We start from the raw sequence: 19,132 nt of genomic DNA on the forward strand, positions 1-19,132 counted from the left end.
AGTTCTGTTAGATAAACAAATAACCAAACTACATTCTCACTTTGAAGTACACAGTATTACTTCAAAAATGTATAAAATCCTTAATGACTGGGGGTCACTGTTTAAAAATAAGGGGTCATCCATTTATGACAGATGAGGAGAATTTTTTTCTCCAAGTGTCATGAGTCTTCTTTCTTCCTCAAAAGGCGGTGGAAGCAGAGTCTTTAAATACTTTTAAGGCAGAGGTAGATAGATTCTTGAGAAGCAAGGGGGTGAAAGGTTATTGGGGGTAGGTGGGAATGTGGAATTGAGGTTACAAATCAGATCAGCCATGACTTTGTTGAATGGTGGAGCAGGCTCAAAGGGCCGAGTGGCCTACTCCTCCTAATTCATATGTTCATAGGCTGGGACTCATAACTCTTGAAAAGAGAAGGCTGCAAGGTGATAGAGGTCTTTAAGGTTATGAACAGGATTGATAGGGTAGATGTCGGAAAGATGTTTCCACTTATGGGGGAGATCAAAACTAGAGGCTATAAATACAAAACAGTGAGTAATAAATCCAATAAAGAATTCAGGTAAAACATCTTTACCAACAGAGTTATTAGAATGTGTAACTCGCACCCACACAAAGTGGTTGAGGCAAATAGGATAGATGCATTTAAGGGGAAGCTAGATAAATACATTGAGAGAAAAGAAAACAAAGTTGTGCAATGGCATTAGATGAAGTAGGGTGGAAGGGGGCCTGTGTAGAGTATAAACACCAGCAAAGAGCAGTTGGGCTGAATGGCCTGTTTCTGTGCTGCAAATTCTCTCTGCAAAAACAGTGCCTGTCAAGATTGCCCAAATGGTTGCCTTTGATAGTCACAAAGGAAATACAAGGCAACCATCCTAGTAAAGGTGCTTAATGTTGAATAAAACGACTCTATTGTCTAATGCCTCAAAAAAGCAAATACTTTCTGCTGAAATTGATTTTCAATGGTGAGGTACTAGAAGCTGCAGAAGATCAAAGGAATTTGGGCGGCCATGCACATAGGTCACAAAGCTAGAAAAGGGCTAAGTAATTTATCTTAACAGTCTAAAATTAACAAGTGATGAAGTTATGCTTCAGTTGTACAGTGTTTTGATCAGACCCCAAATGAAATAGTACATTCAGTTTTGCAAACAAACCTCATAAAAGGGTAATGAGTTAAAGGGGGATTTCAGATGAGTCTAGTTCCTCAGTAGATAATTGCCAGGATACAGAAATCCAGCTTTCTTATAATGTTCTGACAGTCAAGGCATGCACTTCAAACATCCTCAATTTCAGCACAGCCAGCTCCCAAGCCCAACCAGGACACAAGGTTCTTATTTGAGAACCCAGGGTGGTAAGCAGTCCCACAGCTTTGAGATCCACAAAAGAATGAGCTGGGGTGCAGTCCTTTACCTAGGGATGTTAAAGCCAAGCACAGAAGGGGTTCCAATACTGTGCTATTCCTAGCCTGATACAAAAACAAAATACTGTGGATGGTGGATTTCTGAAATCAAAACAGAAAATCCTGGAAATAGTCAGCAGGTCTGGTAGCATCGATGGAGAGAAGAACAGAGTTAATGTTTCAGACTGATGACCTTTCAGTTCTGACGTAAGATTATTGACCTGAAACATTAACTCTGGTTCTCACTCTACAGATGCTGCCTGACCTGCTGAGTATTTCAAGCATTTTCTGTTTTTATCTTCCTAGCCTGCATCACTCAGCTACTCTTACACAAACTTGCTCAACTATTAAGGATGTTTTAGCTTGCAATTTAACACTGAAGAGTATTTGTGAATAGTCAGCAAAACCTCACTAACCAAAAATCTCAGACTCACCAGGTAGATTGTATACCATTATTAAAAGAAATTTGCTCTGCTGGACACTTCCACTTCACAGCAGGCAAATTGTTCAAAAAGTTGTTGAAATTGTTTTTAAATCACCAGCAGAAATTGTCAGGAGACTCAGGTGTACAAAAATTCAAAGCCTATTATACATCATACAAGTTATCAGGTTCCCAAGGTTGACAAAAAACCCTCAAATGCCAAGTAATCTTGTGAATCAAAGCACAAAGACTGAATAATTTACTGTAACCATAATGACAAATGCATCATAAAGCTCCCTTTTCCAACTTAAAGGATTAATCAGACTGCAGAGAGCAGCTTGCACTGGCTTCATCAATGCACATCTACCATTTTAGAAACCACAAAAAGATACAAACAAAAAAAGAGATCATCTTACCACTGATTCATCAGTTTCCTGGAAAAGACTGATGCCATTTTGTGTGAGGTCTGTTACAGCTGAACAAAATTAAGAGACAAATTAAAAATCACATCTTAAACTGCATCTAATCTTCATACTATATGGGGACAGAAAGTGCAGCTTTTGCTTGGCCGGGAAATCCAGAAGCCCATTCCCTCAAACATCTGACATTGATTTCAATGAGATGGATATATCCCTTGAAATAATGGTCTTAGATTTTTCTTTCCGACTTTCTCCCCTCTTCTCAACACATGAACTCATGCTAGCATGCAGTTTCTGTCAGAAACCCTCCAATATTTCAGCCAAATGGTCACTCTTCAAGTGTGAGCCTAAACAGTGAGTGCTGGTAGGCTAAAATGAAAAAAGAAAATGCTGGAAATACTCAGTAGGTCAGGCAGCTTCTATGGAGAGATTTTCAACATCCATAGTATTTTGCATTTGTTTTCATGCTAGTAGGCTATTTGACCATACTAAATATCAGGATAATCATAGTCCTGTCTTCACAAGATAAGTGTGTAAATTTTTCCAACAGTCTCTGGATAGTAAATGGAACGTGGAACCAGGACTGATCTCTAACCCAGGGGCATCAAGGCCAATTATAACTCCCCAATTACTACCCCAGCTGAGAGCAGCTAATTCAGCACTCACCAGAAATTGAATGTACTTATTTTTTCTTTCATGGAATGTGGGCATTGCTGGCTAGGTCAGTATTTGCTGTCCATCCCTAATTGCCCTTGAGAAGGTGGTGGTGAGCTCCCTTCCTGAACTGCTCCAGTCCATGTGGTGTAGGTACATCCACAGTGCTGTTAGGGAGGGAGTTCCAGGTTTTTTGACCCAACGACAGTGAAGAAACTATAATATAGTTCCAAGTCAGGATGGTGTGAGGCTTGGAGGAGAATTTGAAGGTGGTGGTGTTCCCATGCACCTGCTGCCCTTGTCCTCCTTGATCATAGAGGTCATGGATTTGGAAGATGCTATCAAAGGAGGCTTGGCAAGTTGCGGCAGTGCATCTTGTAGATGGTACACACTGCTGCCATTGCGTGCCAGTGGTGGGGGGAGGGAATGTTGAAGGCGGTGGATGTGATGCCAATCAAGCAGGATGCTTTGTCCTGGATGGTGTTGAGCCTCTTGAGTATTGTTGGAGCTGCACTCATCTAGGAAAGTGGAGAGTATACTATCACACCTCTGACTTGGGCCTTGTAGATGGTGGACATGCTTTGGGGAGTCAGGAGGCAAGTTACTTGCTGCAGAATTCCCAGCCTGTGACCTGCGCTTGTAGCCACAGTATTTATGTGGCTGGTCCAGTTAGGTTTCTGGTCAATGGTAACCCCCAGGATGTTAGTGGGGGATTCAGCGATGGTAATGCTGTTGAATGTCAAGGGGAGATGGTTAGGCTTACATCGGATATACGGCACAGAAACAGGCCATTTGGCCCAACCAGCCAAGGTTTATGCTGCACTCGAGCCTTCGCCCATCTTTCCTCATCTAAATCCATCATAACCCTCTATTCCCTTCTCCCTCACGTGCTTCTCTAGCTTCCCCTTAAATGCATCTACACTGTTTGCTTCAACCACTCCCTGTGGAAGCGAGTTCCACATTCGCACCACACTTTGGGTAAAGAATTTCAGGTCAATTCCCTATTGTATTTCTTGGTGAATATCTGATATTAATGGCCTCTAGTTATGCACTTCCCTACAAATGGAAACATTTTCTCTGTATTCACACTATCAAAGCCTTTCATAATTTTAAAGGCATATATTAGGTCACGAGAGAAAAGAAACCCAGCCTGTACATCCTTTCCTGATATATATACCCACACATTCCTTACAAATCTTGTCTGCACCCTCCAATTCCTTTTTATAAGGTGCCCAGAACTGGTCTAACCAAGATTCAATGCAGGTTTAGCATAACTTCCCTACTTCTCAATTCTCTCTTTTTGGAGATGGCCATTGCCTGGCACTATGTGGCATGACTGTTACTTGCCACTTAACAGACCAAGCCTGAATGTTGTCCAGATCTTGCTGCATGCAGGCACAGACTGCTTCAGAATCTGAGTCGTTGAGAATGGTGCTGAACACTGCACAATCATCAGTGAACATCCCCAATTCTGACTTTATGATAGAAGGAAGGTCATTGATGAAGCAGCTGAAGATGGTTGGGCCTAGGCCACTACCCTGAGGAACTCCTGCAGCGATGGCATAGTATTGCACTACATGGTAATTTTATTTTCTCTAAAAGCTCTGTATGGTGTGTTATAAAACAGCTGAAGCCATAATGTATATAAAAAATTTAAAGCGATTTTAAAACAAACTACAGAGAAATGAAAGCCAGGGTTCCAACTCCCAATTCTACTTAAGAACCCACGTCAGAACCACATTCATGCTGTCGTCTGGTAGAACGGGATTGGGGTAGCGTATGGTGGCCTCACGGTTCAAGGCTCCATCAGTATCAGTCCATTATCAACTTAGGCATGTTAGTAAAGAGTTGCTGCATCGGTGAAACCATACAACAGTGTAAATTCCTGAGAGGACTTAAAAAACATATCGTAGCATACTGCTCACAACTGTGTAAGTTTATTTGCAACAGATTGATGGTGTCCCATCTCCAAATTCCCTTTACTCTCCTAAGACTTGGAAAGTGTTGTCCCCTCCAAATTCTGTGTCCACCTTTCCTGCAACTATGTTTCAATCTTTCCTATCTAGTTCCCCCTCTATCACAACACCAAAACTTTTTTGTTTTCAGGCAGCATATCTATTATAGCCAATGGCGCTTCCGATGCAAAAACCAACGAGTTAACATAAAGAATAAGGTGTTGCTCTGAACGCTGTACCCTAAGATTTCAATAAATCTATGTCCTATCCAAACTTTCCCTTTTGTTCTCTTTTGCCCCACCCCCACTTTATTTGCTTAAAACCTATTACATTTCTAACCTTTGCCAGTTCTGATGAAAGGTTATTGATCTGAAACGTTAACTTTGCTTCTCTCTCCACAGATGCTGCCAGACCTGCTGAGTATTTTCCAGCACTTTTTGTTTTTATCACAGGAAAGATATATTGACTTTGGCAGAATCACCAGAATACCAGGGCTTAAAATGTTAAATTATGAGGACAGATTGCATAAACGTGGCCTTGAGCTTTGATGGTTAAGGGGCGATTTAAATGAGCTGTTTGAAATGATTGTATCGACCCTATCAAATTCCTCAGAGAAACTATTTGCTGGTGGGGGAATCACTACAAGAGGTCATAATCTTAAAATTAGAGCCAGGCCACTTAGCAGTGAAATCAGGACGCACTTTTCCACACTAAGGATAGTGGAAGTATAGAACTCACTCGCCCAAAAGGCCATGAATGCTGGGCAAATATAAACTTTCGACATGGGGGACATTTTGTTATGCCAGAGTATCAAGGGATATGGAGCAAAGGTAGATAAATACAGTTGAAATAAAGGTCGGCCAAGATCTAATCAACAGCGCAACAGGCACGTGGTGCTGAATGGCTTACTGTTGTTCCAATGTTCGTAACCACCAAAAGCCATTTCCAGCACTACCGGCTTGGCCAACTTAGTGTTAAGGGTGTTGGATTATTGGAAGTATGCTCATCTGTCAAAAACCATTACATTACATTTTACAGTTATCCCTTGGGTACACAGAAAAGGCTAGGTAAAAATCCAAGCACATAATGCCAAGGCATCACCAACACCAAGAAAGGTAGAATTGAACAAGGCAACTTGTTTCACAGTGGATAAGAATGAATTATAGTCAAGATATTTAGAATTTGTTCCATGTAAATTGAAGCCCAACAAATCAACTAGTTTTACCATCATATTTGCAATGTTTAACTTACCCAAGAACTGAAGGACATTACGCAGCACCTGGTACCCACTCATCATTTTGTTCAGTTTACGTTTAGAAAGCAAATATGCCACCAACATTGAAGCAAGAAACCCATTGAAACACCCATAGCCCTAAAGGAGCAGAACAATATCTTTTTATGCTTTTGAACTATTTATCAAATAAGCTACATATTATTTTTAAAACATGCATTTGGATTAAATACAGAACTATCATCCAGTGATGATAAAACAAGATGCTCAGTTTCTTTGGTACAAAATTGAAAATGGGAGAAGGCTGCAGATTTAAACTGCAGCCTCAACAAAATGTAACTTACATTGACCGGCATATTTCCCAGTCTGTTCACTGTGAAAGGTTCAAATCAATGGTGCTATTAGCAGCAATATTATATTGAAATCTCAGAGAATTTAGATGTGATTTTATTAAACATCTGGGACCTGATTTTCAAAATGCCACAGGGCCGGGAACCAGAGCAGACGGGATTTGAAATTCGTGGTCCCAGAGCTCATCTCTGGAACCCAATGCCTCTGGCACAGTCTATGATTTTCAATGTGAGGGCAGTGACAGGGGGAGGGTGCAAAATGGGGTGATGAGGGAACAGGGAAGCCAATTAAGGGCCCATTAAGCTCCTTTAGGAGCATTCAGGAAGGCAATTTTCAATTCCCATCTCAGTGATCCCAACCAGTCTGTTGCATGTTAGCATACAGCTGTTGGAATTGCCGCACGGCCAAATAAACTTCATTAGAAACGGAAATGTAACTAGTTGGAGAGGCCAACTAGTGCCAGGTCAAGCACTGTACCTTCATTTGGCCTCCATGGCCACTTTCCACCCTTGTCACCATCCTGGCCCTTTCATGAGCAGCCTGCACTCCACTGTGAGGTAGCAGCAGCCCCCAACATGGCTGCCGCAGGCCCCAGGTAGGCAGTTCTTGCCTCCTGGAAGCGCTCAGTGCCTCTAATTAGGTGCCGAGCTCGCCCCCTGCCCAATTAGAGCATTTGCATTCCAAGGTTGCATTGTGAGAATGACGCTGAAGCATGCTGTCGGGACCCCCAAATGCTCCAGGTATCAGATTCTCGACCCCATAACGAAAATCCAGCCCCTACTCTCCATTGGTAAGCAATCAATTACAGATGACAGGTCTGGAAGAAGCAAAACCTTTTCCATCAACCAATATTTTGCATTACATTTCAAAATCTATTTTAACAGTACTAAAATTTGCCATGGACAGTGAAGATTAACATCTGAAGTTCTAAAGTTTATGCAAGATCACTGAAGTGCAGCATCGTACCTTGTTCAATTCCCTCTGGTGGAGCCACACTTTAAGAATTCCAATTCCATCTTTCATTCCTGGGAAATCAACAGCAGCATTGAAGAGGAAATGAAGATGTTGTTCCATCACCAGATCAATGAGTATGGTGTTATTATAGTGAGGTGTAGGAGGCTCATCAGTTCCTGAAAATATAAATAATCTCTATAAACTCACTTCAGCATGTTTGCAAGCTCATTCTTTGGCTCAGTTTGTAAATGAAACTGAGCAATATAATCCAGAAGCAGAAAGAAGGGAAAAATGAACCAGCATCCCCAGTCCTGAGTGGTAACTTATGGCTTTTATGCTTATGAATGTCAGGTGAGGAACCATCAGGCTTTGCTATTACACTTGCCACTGTCAATGCTTGCTATTCAGGCTCACACGTGAAAGGGATCAAAGAGCAGGTGGCAACGGTGTAATTCTCATCACATCTTGACAATGTAATGGAAGAATTTGTTTTGAACAAGGCAGGAGAAATGTACCGTTAATTCAGTCCCACTTCTCCACATATCAATAAATATCAATAAATTCTCCCACCTACCGAAGAATAGCCAATTAAACATTCTAATTGTCCCCCAGAATAAAGCACACCAACCAGGTTTCCTTAAACAACAACATTAACTGTTATTTTTTTTCTAAGTCTTAACCACTAACAAGATAAATATATATATATAAAAGCTCATTTCCCTAGCCCTCATGCATACACACATACATTAAAAAAAAACGGTTAACCGGGAAAAAAAATTCTGGTTTATAGCTGTTTCATATGAATAAAAGGAATAAATAAAGTAATTCAGTTTGTCACATTCTGGTAGGATATTCTTCGGTTGGGTGAGGTGTCCCAGAGTCGAATAGTCGAATGCCACTCGAAGTCTTTCCAGGTGAGGTTGATGAACAGTCCGTGATGGATAGGCATTCCCGGCAATTTGGCTACAGCAGGCGTCATATAGATCTCTCAGCAGGGGTGTAGCAACAGGTCTGCTTAGGACTCACAGCAGCAGTATAGCAGTAGAAGCTTTTTTCAGCTTTCAGGATTTCCCAAAACACAAGAAGAAACAGGAATCACACTGGATACAGAATTCTTCAGAGACAGGAGGCAATAGGAATCTACCACCTTTCAAATACAGGGTTTCTTTTCAAGAGATGAAAGTTTCATTTACAGAGAGAGGTCTTTTCTGGGTCTTCCACTCTGATCTCTAGGCAAGTCAGAAACCGAATTTCAAATGCCTGCTCTTTGTCCAACTCACTGGTTTTTAAAAGGATCCAAAAAAAGTAAATTTTCCTGAGCCAATCACATGACCAGACACAGTGTCTTCTCTGTCATTCAAAGTGTTGCTCTGAGGAGGTCAAAAACCCGTGGCTGGCTTCCTTGAAACAGCTTGCTTTTCCTATTCTTGTACACAAAGACAACATCCAAAATATTCAGCTATTTGCAGGTGTCCATGTCCACTGAAAAATCCTGTATCAGTTTTTATACACCCTGAAAGGGTAGTTGAGGCAGAAACCCTCAACTCATTCAAAAGGAGTCTGGATATGCACCTCATAATCTGCAGGGCTACAGACCAAATGTGGGAAGGTGGAATTAGAATGGGTAGATCAATTTTCAGCCGGCACAGACACGATGGGCCAAGTGGCTTCTTTCTGTACCTTAAACTTTCCTATGATTCTATGAGTCAGGTGTTCCATAACAAACTTTTTTTCACAATTTTCTCCCTGCAATTTTCTTCCTCTCCTGAAGCTCATGCTATGGTACAGTTTAAAGGGGTATGTGGCACCTCTCATATATATTGGCCCACTAGTCAGTCTTCATGTGTGAGCCCTAACAGCAAACATTAGCAGGCATTTTAAGCTTAGAGGGCACCACAGCCAAGCCTGATCCTGTCTTCACCCAATGTGTCCATGCGCACAGGCACACTTTCCAGCAGAGATGGCAATCAGAGCAGAAATGAGCTAATCCTCCCCTTCTGAGACCAGGGAATATGGCCCAACTGGTCACTATAATAAATCTATAATAAAAGGATCAGAGAAAAGCAACAGAGCAAACCAGCGCTGGCTTCTATCATTCGTGTCAGAGAAGACAAATAACTTAGTCTCTGTGCACAAGACCTCAAATAGGTCTGTGTGGAACAGAAAGACAAGTACATTTCCAAATTACATTCGAGAAAAAGTACTTTGATGCAACATGTGGCTTGTTCAAATAGCTCATGTAATACGATTGATCTTTCTCGTACCATTTAGCGTCCTGAATTCATACACAGAGGCAGCATCAGCAGCTCTAAAACTCACCCACAGAAATCTGACAAGTATATCAATGTTAGCTACACCATTCTCTCAGATGAAAAGTAGCAGCAAATCAAATAAGAAGCCACAAATACTGGAAATCTGAAAATGGAACTTTTTTGATTAAGGATCCTGTTGAAAGTACATATCTATTTTTTCATTTCATTTGCTAAACATAGCTGCATTTTCTGTTTTTACACTTACTACCATAGTTGCAACAATACTAGGAGGGAAATGGCCTCAGATTACTATAGGGCAGGCACTTAAGGCTGAAGAATGTGAATTTGTAGTTTTAACATTCAGGAGGGGAGGAGCGAGGGTGGAGGAGGAAATTTCATGAAAATGTAAAATAAGGGGCTTTAATTTTGTAACATGAATGATAGCATGAAATACCTGATCAACTTGCTGTTAAGTCTACCAATTACACAGTCCAAAGATTATTTTTTTTCAATTTTCACACCCTTATCTCTGCTCTTGATCAACACAGGGAATCCAATGAGGCACTATAGCATCTAAATGAGCAACTGTCAGGCCATATCAATCAGGCATAAAGACAGAAATCTTCTGCACTTAAAAACTTATCGGGTGTCAGGGCCATTTCTCGATCCCAACCCCGCTTGTTTCAGCGGTGCGTCCGCCGGAGAAATCTTATGGAACGTGGCCAAATAGAAGGCTGCCTCCCCGTTAGCCATCCAATTAGGGACGGCGGACAGGTGCGGGAGGGCCAATCAGGAGCTGAAGTGTGAGGGAGGCCAGCAGCCTTCACAGTGGCTGCAGCGGGAGTGCAGCTGAAGTGACTGGACAAAAGGGAGATGAGACAGATGACGCCAGAAGGCTTTTGTTTAACCCAAGCACTCTTACTGGCAGAAGTTGCAACGGCAGGCTTCTGCCTACCATTGACCACAGGCTTCCAGTTTTCACCATAAATGTCATATGTAATGTAAACCTGAAGCCACTGGGACCTCCTGCAATGCGCTCACCTCCCGTGAACTGACAAGTTGTGCGCACTGAGAGTTCCCAGTCTCCTCTGGGAAAATTGGAATGTCTGGGGAAAATTCCTAAATGACTTCCCCAACCATCTTAATTGGCTTCCCACCACTGCCAGGCAGGCTGCCATCACTGCTGTGGAGGCACCTCCGGGAATATTACTAGGTACACATCAGCCTCATCTCCCTTTTGTTCCTTCTGTTTGGCCTCCCATAAGATTTCACCAGCGGGCACACCGCTGAAACGAGCGGGGAGCTGGCCCAATGCATTTTTTTTTGGTAATTATCTCAGCACACCCACTGCCTCAAAACCCGCCTCCAAGGGGCTGGGAAATTCTGCTCAAAGCCTCACTTGTTCATATTTACCTTGCCTCTCAACATTTTGAGAAGTATAACTGTTTTTGACATTTTCGTTTTACAAATGATCATTGATTCATTTTAGTTGGGATAGAAATTCTACGGAACAGCACTAACAATGAACAAATAGCTCATTAGTAAATAGCAAGGTGAGCAGCCATAATGTGTGGAATCGAGTCTCACAAAGCCAGATTCAGAGCTGAATCACCTCTGAAAGCCAATACAATATTATTTATTAGATATAGTGATTGGTGCCAAAATTCAAATAGTACCGTGCCTGTAGGTAGCACTGCAAGCACCATGTTATGTGGTTAATCGAGAAGATTTCAGTTCCAGCTAACGTTACATGACAGTCCCACTGCAGTAACCAGAAACCGGAGCTTGCACTCTATAATAAAAATAGAAACAGCTGTGGCACTCTGACGCACTAAATGAGGGTAAGGAAATTCAGGCAACCATGCTACGAGCGTTGTAAGCATAGCTGCCACTTAGATGGCATTCTCTTCAAAAGTAGTCAGGATGATGCCCTGTCTAAAACAGCACAGGCAAGAACAGTGACTGTATTTACATTTTTTCCTTTACTACAGGAAGAACATGGATTGACTCAATACATCTTTCGCAGGACCAGAAATAGACAATTCATGGGAAGAAAGCGTAAATGCAATGCTAGATTACCAACTCCAGAGATTATGAAGAAAATCAGCAGAACACAGAGGAAGAAAAAGCACTAGGGTACGGAGAAGTGGAAACAGAACTACAAAAAAGCAAACCTTTTGTATGCCAGTGGAGTAATGAACAACTCTTCCCCCCCACAGCACAGAGCACTAAAATTGATACATTGTCAGAGGGAAGACCAAACCAAACCCCCATAGCCATCAACGTTGAAATGAGGATCCAGACCAACAGCAACCATCATCCAGTATAAAACTGGAAGACCCCCATCCCTGTTGACCATAAAATCAATGGGCCTGTGGGGCTAGATTGAAGTGAAGCACCCCTGATGAGCAGCATTTCTGAAGGAACAAGGAGAGGTGACCCTCCGTTCTTGAACCCCTCCCACTGCTGAGCATGAAATATGGATACTGGCACAATTACTTTATTTTCCCTATTAAATTCTGAATGCTGGTTGACATGTCCCGAGATCTCCCACTTGCATACAATAAGCATAATTCCTGCAAGCACACAAAGCACAACATTGAGAACAAAACACAGCCAACTCTTCCCCAAACACACCTCCCCACCCTCCACCCCGCTATACATGGGAGGTAAATCAGACATCAACCCATTCCCCAACCACTGAGTACAATCCCACCTGCCCCATTATGCAGAATTCCTGGCTACACATCCCATTACTCCCAATCTCCCTTTCTGGCACCCAACACTCACTGAAAGTGCTTTCAACAACCTCTGCATGATTCAAACAAACTTCACAATCAATTACATTTGAAATTATATTACTGTTGATTTGTAGGCAAACATAATAGTGAATTTGGACATAGAAAAGCCCCAACAACAACTGAGATGAATGCCCAGTTAATTTGTGCAGATGGTGTTGGATGACATGTTTCCAAAGTTCCTATTAATGCTGGCCAGGACACGGTAAGAATTTGTTCTGCAAAATACATCTATCTGAACAGACAGGGCCCCAATTTAATATATCATCCAAAAGATGGCACCTTTCACACAAAGCACCACCTCAGGACTGCCCTGAAGTGCAGCTTAAAGCCACAACCATCTGACTCAGAAGTGAGAATGACATCACCAAGCACATCTTCCAAGACTGGCAAGAGCAGTCTCGATTGCTGAGGAATCCTGCAATAATTTATAATTTACATTATTATTTGCAACTCCCACATTTAAATAATCCAACACTTCAGACATTTTATGGCGAGATTTCTGCTGGAGATTCAAACTAGCTAACAGCTATCGTATCTTAGCTTTGATGGTTCAATTCATTCTTTCATCTATTGACATTTCTTAGCTTGATGTTATTTTCCATTGCTAGATCAGCCTTCAAGAAAGTGAGTCTCTCCCTTTGATGCCAAACACAACTCTTTGAAACCCACATCTGTCCAAGGTTTCAATATGGCTTTTACATTTGGGAGGTTCTTCAAACACCTTACACATAGGATAACCAAAAACATAGAAAAAAAAGATTTATGGTGCAAAAGCAGGCCATTCGGCCCATGATGGTTCTATGGTGAGCAATCTCCCTCTCACGCCAACAACTTTTCTCACTGTATTTTATCCAATAGTTCTAGGGTTATATACCATATAAAGGTCAAATGCACAACGCCCTATAGGTTTCCCTCTTTCCCCATTACATCCTCCTGTGTTCCATTAAGAATCAACAGACTAACTCCATTTTTCCCCAGGACCTCAAAACTGGGCAGCTCAATACTTCGCTTTGCTACAAGTTTCAAAACTCAAGCTTGACATCATGATAATTTTCTAAATTTATCTCTTTACTCATCAACTATGGTGACATTCTGCACTGTCCAAATCAATCATATCAGCTTTTCAACATAAACAAAACATCAGGTAGGTAAAAAGCAAACTTCAGCAATACATGAAATACTACAGTGAAAAAGGAATTATACTTGTCACAGCACAAACCTCCCTGAGCAGACTCTTGCTGCAGAAACCAGGATACACGAATGTTGTTTCTGCTTGGATGAAAACGGCTCAATTTGAAGAAAGAAGCAGGGGCACACGGATGAAGTCTTACGGTTACCAGTTTCTCATCTTTACCTAGAATCAGAGCATAAGTACTGTCAAAAATGTAATCCTCATCAAAACAGATGTCAGTGTGACTCAACTCCTGCATTTTATCTTTTAAAAAGGAGAAAGTGAGTGAAAAGGAGGGCCTGGAGTTTCTGCCAGCTTGTGCTGGGAATTGGCCAAACCAGGGAAAAGATTGTGAAATTTTAAACTTAAATTAAGTTCAGCGCAACTAGAGTTTCTGCAATCATTTGTGCTAGCTTGAAAAGAACATTACACTAGAAGTCAGCCCTTGCCATACCCCAAGATCAAATTAATCACCCATGGGAGTTTCCACTAATTGTGCTCATTTGCAGGCCTTCAAGGAGGTTCTCAAAACTAATTTGAAAAACACAAGGACACTAATGGGTTCGTTTTAAAAGCCTTTTTTTAAAAATTTACTAAGAAACTGACTACTGTACACCAATATAAATAGCAAATGGTTCTGCATAGTTTTTTTAAAGTCATTTTCAGTTATTTGCAACTGGGTTACTCACAGGTGGTGAACTGGACACACTGATTAAATTGCTTACTTGTTTGTGATAAACCCATTTTCACCTGCATTAATAAGACTGCAGCAACTTACCACTCAATTATATTATGGAATATTTTTAAAGCAACATTTTTTTACATTACATTTTAAAACTGTGCCCAATTGCACTGATTCACAGCAAATTAGGTGTTTGACAATATGCAAATGAGTGAGCAGAAACATGAGACAAAACAATACTTCTCCAAATGAGTATAATTTTGGGCACAACTTGTGTCCCGATCGCCAATTGTGCCCAAAATGAAAACTCTACCTTCTGGTATTTTAATTACTCTCCAGCCCATTTAGTTATTGGCAAGAAAAGGGTCAGAGAGAGATTTATTTTTCCAAGTCTCCGACCTTGTAAGGGATACAGAAGATAGCAAACTGGCAATAGTGAGATGCAATGTTTAGTCAACAAGTAGACTAATCACAAAACACATAAATAATTAAATCATGAGCATATCACACTGGTCAGTCCACAAGATACAAGAGATTCTCTTTCTCTGTCTTGGAAAACTTGGAAGCAAAATTGCTCAATCTTATTTTTTTATATATACACATATGATAAGTTTTGAAAGTGCAATGAAAAACAAACTTGCATTTAAATACCATCTTTCATGATATCGGGATACCCATAGTACTTCACAGCCAATAGAGTACTTTTGAACTGTCGTCACTGTTGTAATGTAGAGAACCAGAGCAGCGAATTTGCAGACAGCAATCAGATAAATGACGAGACAATCCATTACAACGGTATTGGTCGAAGGATAAATACTGGCTAAGGCATCAGGAGAACACTTCCCTGTTCTTATCGAATCGTGCCAAGGGACACAATGACTATGCTAAAGGTGCTATATAAATGCAAGTTTTTGTTGTTGTTTATAGCCAATGTTTTCAAGTATAGTCACTTATTTTGTACGCAGATATGGCAGTGAATTTACACAAACCAAGATACTACAAAGAACACTGAGGTGAATAACTAGTCCATTTGCTTTTCGTGAGATTAATGGCGTGATAAATGTTGGCCAAGACATCAGGGTAACTTCCTGTTTGTGGGGAAATTATGCTGCAGCTCTGAGGCCACCAGAAGCCTTAATTGCTACCAGTATCTTGCTTTGACTATTTTCTGTGTCTTGTCTCAATAAGAGCACCTTTTCGTCAGTCAGAAAATTGTGGGTTCAAAAGCAAAATACTGCAGGTGCTGGAAATTTAAATGGAAACAGAAAATGCTGATAATACACAGTAGGTCAGGTAGCAGTTTTGTCAGAAAGGTCATCGACTTGAAACGTTAACTCTTTCCCTCTCCTCTCCACAGATGATGCTTGGCCTGAGTATTTGCAGCATTTTCTGTTTTTATTTCAGTTGTGGGTTCAAGCCTCACTCTAGAGATTTGTGCACAATCTAGACTGACACTTCAGTATAGCAGTGATGTATTGTACAGTATGAGATGATGTCTTTTGGATGACATATTAAGCCTAGTCTGCCCCCTCAGGTTCCACCAGTGCTCTAGTATGTCACTGTTGTTGATCTGATAAAGGATTTACACCAGAAGCGTTAACTTGTCTGATATTTACTGGGTAAACAGTTCAAGCATTTTCCTTTCTTGATTCCAATTTTCAGTTCTTTGCATTTTATTGATATTATTATTCAGGAGTGCCTTGTGAGTGCAGGACTCTGCGCAGCTGCGACATTCACCACAATGGAATGGGGCTGATACTGCTTTATGTTCACACATGAAAAATGGGCACTTTAAACTGAAAGAAGAAAGAAAAAGAACTTGCATTTGTTTATTTTTTATTCTTTCATGGGATGAGAGTGTGACTGGCAAGGCCAGTACTTGTTGTCCATCCCTAAATGCCTTTGAATCACTGCAGTCCATTGGGAGTAGATATACCCACAGTGCTATTAGAGAGGGAGTTCCTTCACGGTTGCTGGGTCAAAATCTTGGAACAGAGATATAGTTCTAAGTCAGGATGGTGTGCGACTTGGAGGGGAACTTGCAGATGGTGGTGTCTACTGCCCTTGTCCTTCTACGCAGCAGAGGTCACTGCGACCAATAGTAGATTGGGTGCCGATCAAGCTGGCTGCTTTGTGCTGGATGGTGTTAAGCTTCTTGCGTGTTGGAGCTACATTCATCCAGGCAAGGAGAGTATTCCATCACACTGCTGACTTGTGCCTTGTGGACAGACATTGGGGAGTCAGGACGTGAGTTACTTGCTGCAGAATTCCTAGCCTCTGACCTGCACTTGTAGCAACAGTAATTATATGGCTGGTCCAGTTCAGTTTCTGGTCAATGGTAACCCCCAGAAGATTGATGGTGGGAGATTCAGCAATGGTAATGCCATTGAATGTCAAGGCGAGATGGTTAGATAGTCTCTTGTTGGAGATGGTCATTGCCTGGCACATGTGTGACATGAATGTCACTTTCCACTTATCAGCCCAAGCCTGAATGTTGTCCAGGTCTTGCTGCATGCAGTACTGCTTCAGTATCTGAGGAGTTAAGAATGGTATTGAACACCGTTCAATCATCAGCGAACATCCCCACTTCTGATCTTGTGACGGAAGGAAAGTCATTGATGAAGCAGCTGAAGATAATTGGGCCGAGGACACTACCCTGAGGAACTCCTGCAGCAATGTCCTGGGGCTGAGCTGATTGGCCTCCAACAACCATTTGTGCTAGGTATAACTCCAACCAGTGGAGAGATTTCCCAAATTCCCATTGACTTTAATTTTGTTCAGGCTCCTTGATGCAACACTCAGCCAAATGCTGCCTTGATGTCAAGAGCAGCCACTCTCACCTCACCTCTGAAATTCTGATCTTCTGTCCAAGTTTGGACCAAAGCTGTAACGAGGTCTGGAGCCGAGTGCCTTGGCAGAACCCAAACTGAGTAATGGTGAGCAGGTTATTGCTGAGTAAGTGCAGCATGACAGCAGAGTCAATAACACCCTCCATCACTCTGCTGACGATCGAGAGTATTTAACGGGGTGGTAATTCGTCAGATTGGATTTGTCCTGCTTTTTGTGGACAGGACATACCTGGGCAATTTTCTGCATTATCGGGTAGATCCCAGTGTTGCAGCTGTAGTTGAACAGATTGGCTAAGGGCACGGCTAGTTCTGGAGCACAAGTCTTCAGTACTACAGCTAGGATGTTATCAGGAACTATAGCCTTCAGCCGTTCCTTGCTCTCACATGGAGTGAATTGAATTGGCTGAAGACTGGCATTTGTGATGCTGGATCATCCACTCGGCACGTCTGGCTGAAGATGGTTGCAGCCTTTTGCACCGACGTGCTGGGCTCCCCCATCGTTGAGGATAGGGATTTTTGTGGAGTCTCCACCTCCAGTTAGTTGTTTCTTTGTCCACCACCATTTATGAATGGATGTGGCAGGTTTGCAGAGCTTTGACCTAATCCATTGGTTGCGGAATTGCTTAGCTGTGTTTGTCTTCCACTGTTTAGTATGCATGTAGTCCAGTGTTGTAGCTTTACCAGGTTGGCACCTCATGTATAGGTATGCCTGGTGCTGCTCCTGGCATGTTCTCCTGCAATCCTCAGTTACAGATAGTGGTTGAATACAATTCTGCTGCTGCTGCCAGAGTACATTCTGCGCCCTTGCTACCCTCAGTGCTTCTTCCAAGTGGTGTGCAACATGGAGGAGTACTGATTCATCAGCTGAGGGAGGGCAGTAGGTGGTAATCAGCAGGTGATTTCCTTGCCCATTTTTGACCTGACGCCATGAGACTTCATATGATCCAGAATCAATGTTGAAGACTCCCAGAGCCACTCCCACCTGACTGTATACCACCATGCCGCCACCTCTGGTGTCCATCCTGCCAGCATGGTGAAGCAGGCATCTGGAACATCGGCTGTAAGATTTGATTCCACCAGTATGACTATGTCAGGCTGTTGACTGACTAGTATGTGGGACAGGTCTCCCAATTTTGACACACGTTCCCAAAATTAGTGAGGAGGACTTTGCAGGGTCAACTGGGCAGTGTGCCTTTGTAGCTTCCGGTGCCTAGATCAATGCCAGGTGGTCCATCCAGTTTTATTCTTTTCCAACTTTTCTATAGCAGTTTGATACAACTGAGTGGCTTGCTAGGCCACTTCAGAGGGCAGTTAAGAGTAAACTCTCTCCACAGATGCTGCCAGAGCTGCTGAGTATTTCCAGCATTACTTGTTTTTATTTCAGATTTCCAGCATCTGCAGTATTTTGCTTTTATTATATAAGAGTAAACCATATTGCTGAGAGTCTGGAATCACATGCAGGCCAGACCAAGTAAGGACATCCTGAAAGACATTAATGAACCAGATGGGTTTTTACAGCAATCTGGTAGTTTCATGGTCACCGTTACTGAGATTAGCTTTCTATTCCACATTTGTTAATTAATTGAATTTAAATTCCACCAGCTGCCATGGTGGGATTTGAACTCGTGGCTCCAGAGGATTAATCTGAACCTCCGGATTACTAGTCCAGTTAACATTAACACGAAGTTAACATCCCCAGGTAGCACTTTACATGTCCTTGGGATGTCCGTCAGCACTTCCCAGCCAATGACATACTTTTGTAGTAGTCACTGTTGATTTAGAAGCAGACAATGAGATACTGAAGCACTGCTGAAACCCGTGAAATTGTGCCCCAGTATTAATCAGTACCTTCAGACAGAAAAAATATCAGAGAAAATAACAGCTCAGCAGAGAAGGTTGAATAAATATAAATGTGCATTAATATAACCAGAGTTCTTAGAAACAGTGCTTTATCTGCCAGGAACTTCTACTCAGCAATGACAATTATTACTGTGCATATCA

The 19,132-nt window shown here is 41.9% G+C and overlaps 1 protein-coding gene across 1 annotated transcript in view; it reads right to left on the reverse strand.

Annotated features, from left to right (window-relative positions):
- The window catches only part of nol6 (nucleolar protein 6 (RNA-associated)), a 152,624-nt gene that overhangs the window by 99,763 nt on the left and 33,729 nt on the right, over positions 1–19,132 (reverse strand). The window contains exons 6-9 of the mRNA XM_068031659.1: positions 13,649–13,783; positions 7,389–7,552; positions 6,092–6,212; positions 2,229–2,287 (exon numbers count right to left, since the gene is read on the reverse strand). Coding sequence (XP_067887760.1) covers positions 2,229–2,287; positions 6,092–6,212; positions 7,389–7,552; positions 13,649–13,783 — 479 coding nt within the window. The remainder of the gene's footprint in view (positions 1–2,228; positions 2,288–6,091; positions 6,213–7,388; positions 7,553–13,648; positions 13,784–19,132) is intronic.

The sequence above is a fragment of the Heterodontus francisci genome, chromosome 1 (assembly GCF_036365525.1).
Source record: "Heterodontus francisci isolate sHetFra1 chromosome 1, sHetFra1.hap1, whole genome shotgun sequence".
NCBI lineage: Eukaryota > Metazoa > Chordata > Chondrichthyes > Heterodontiformes > Heterodontidae > Heterodontus > Heterodontus francisci.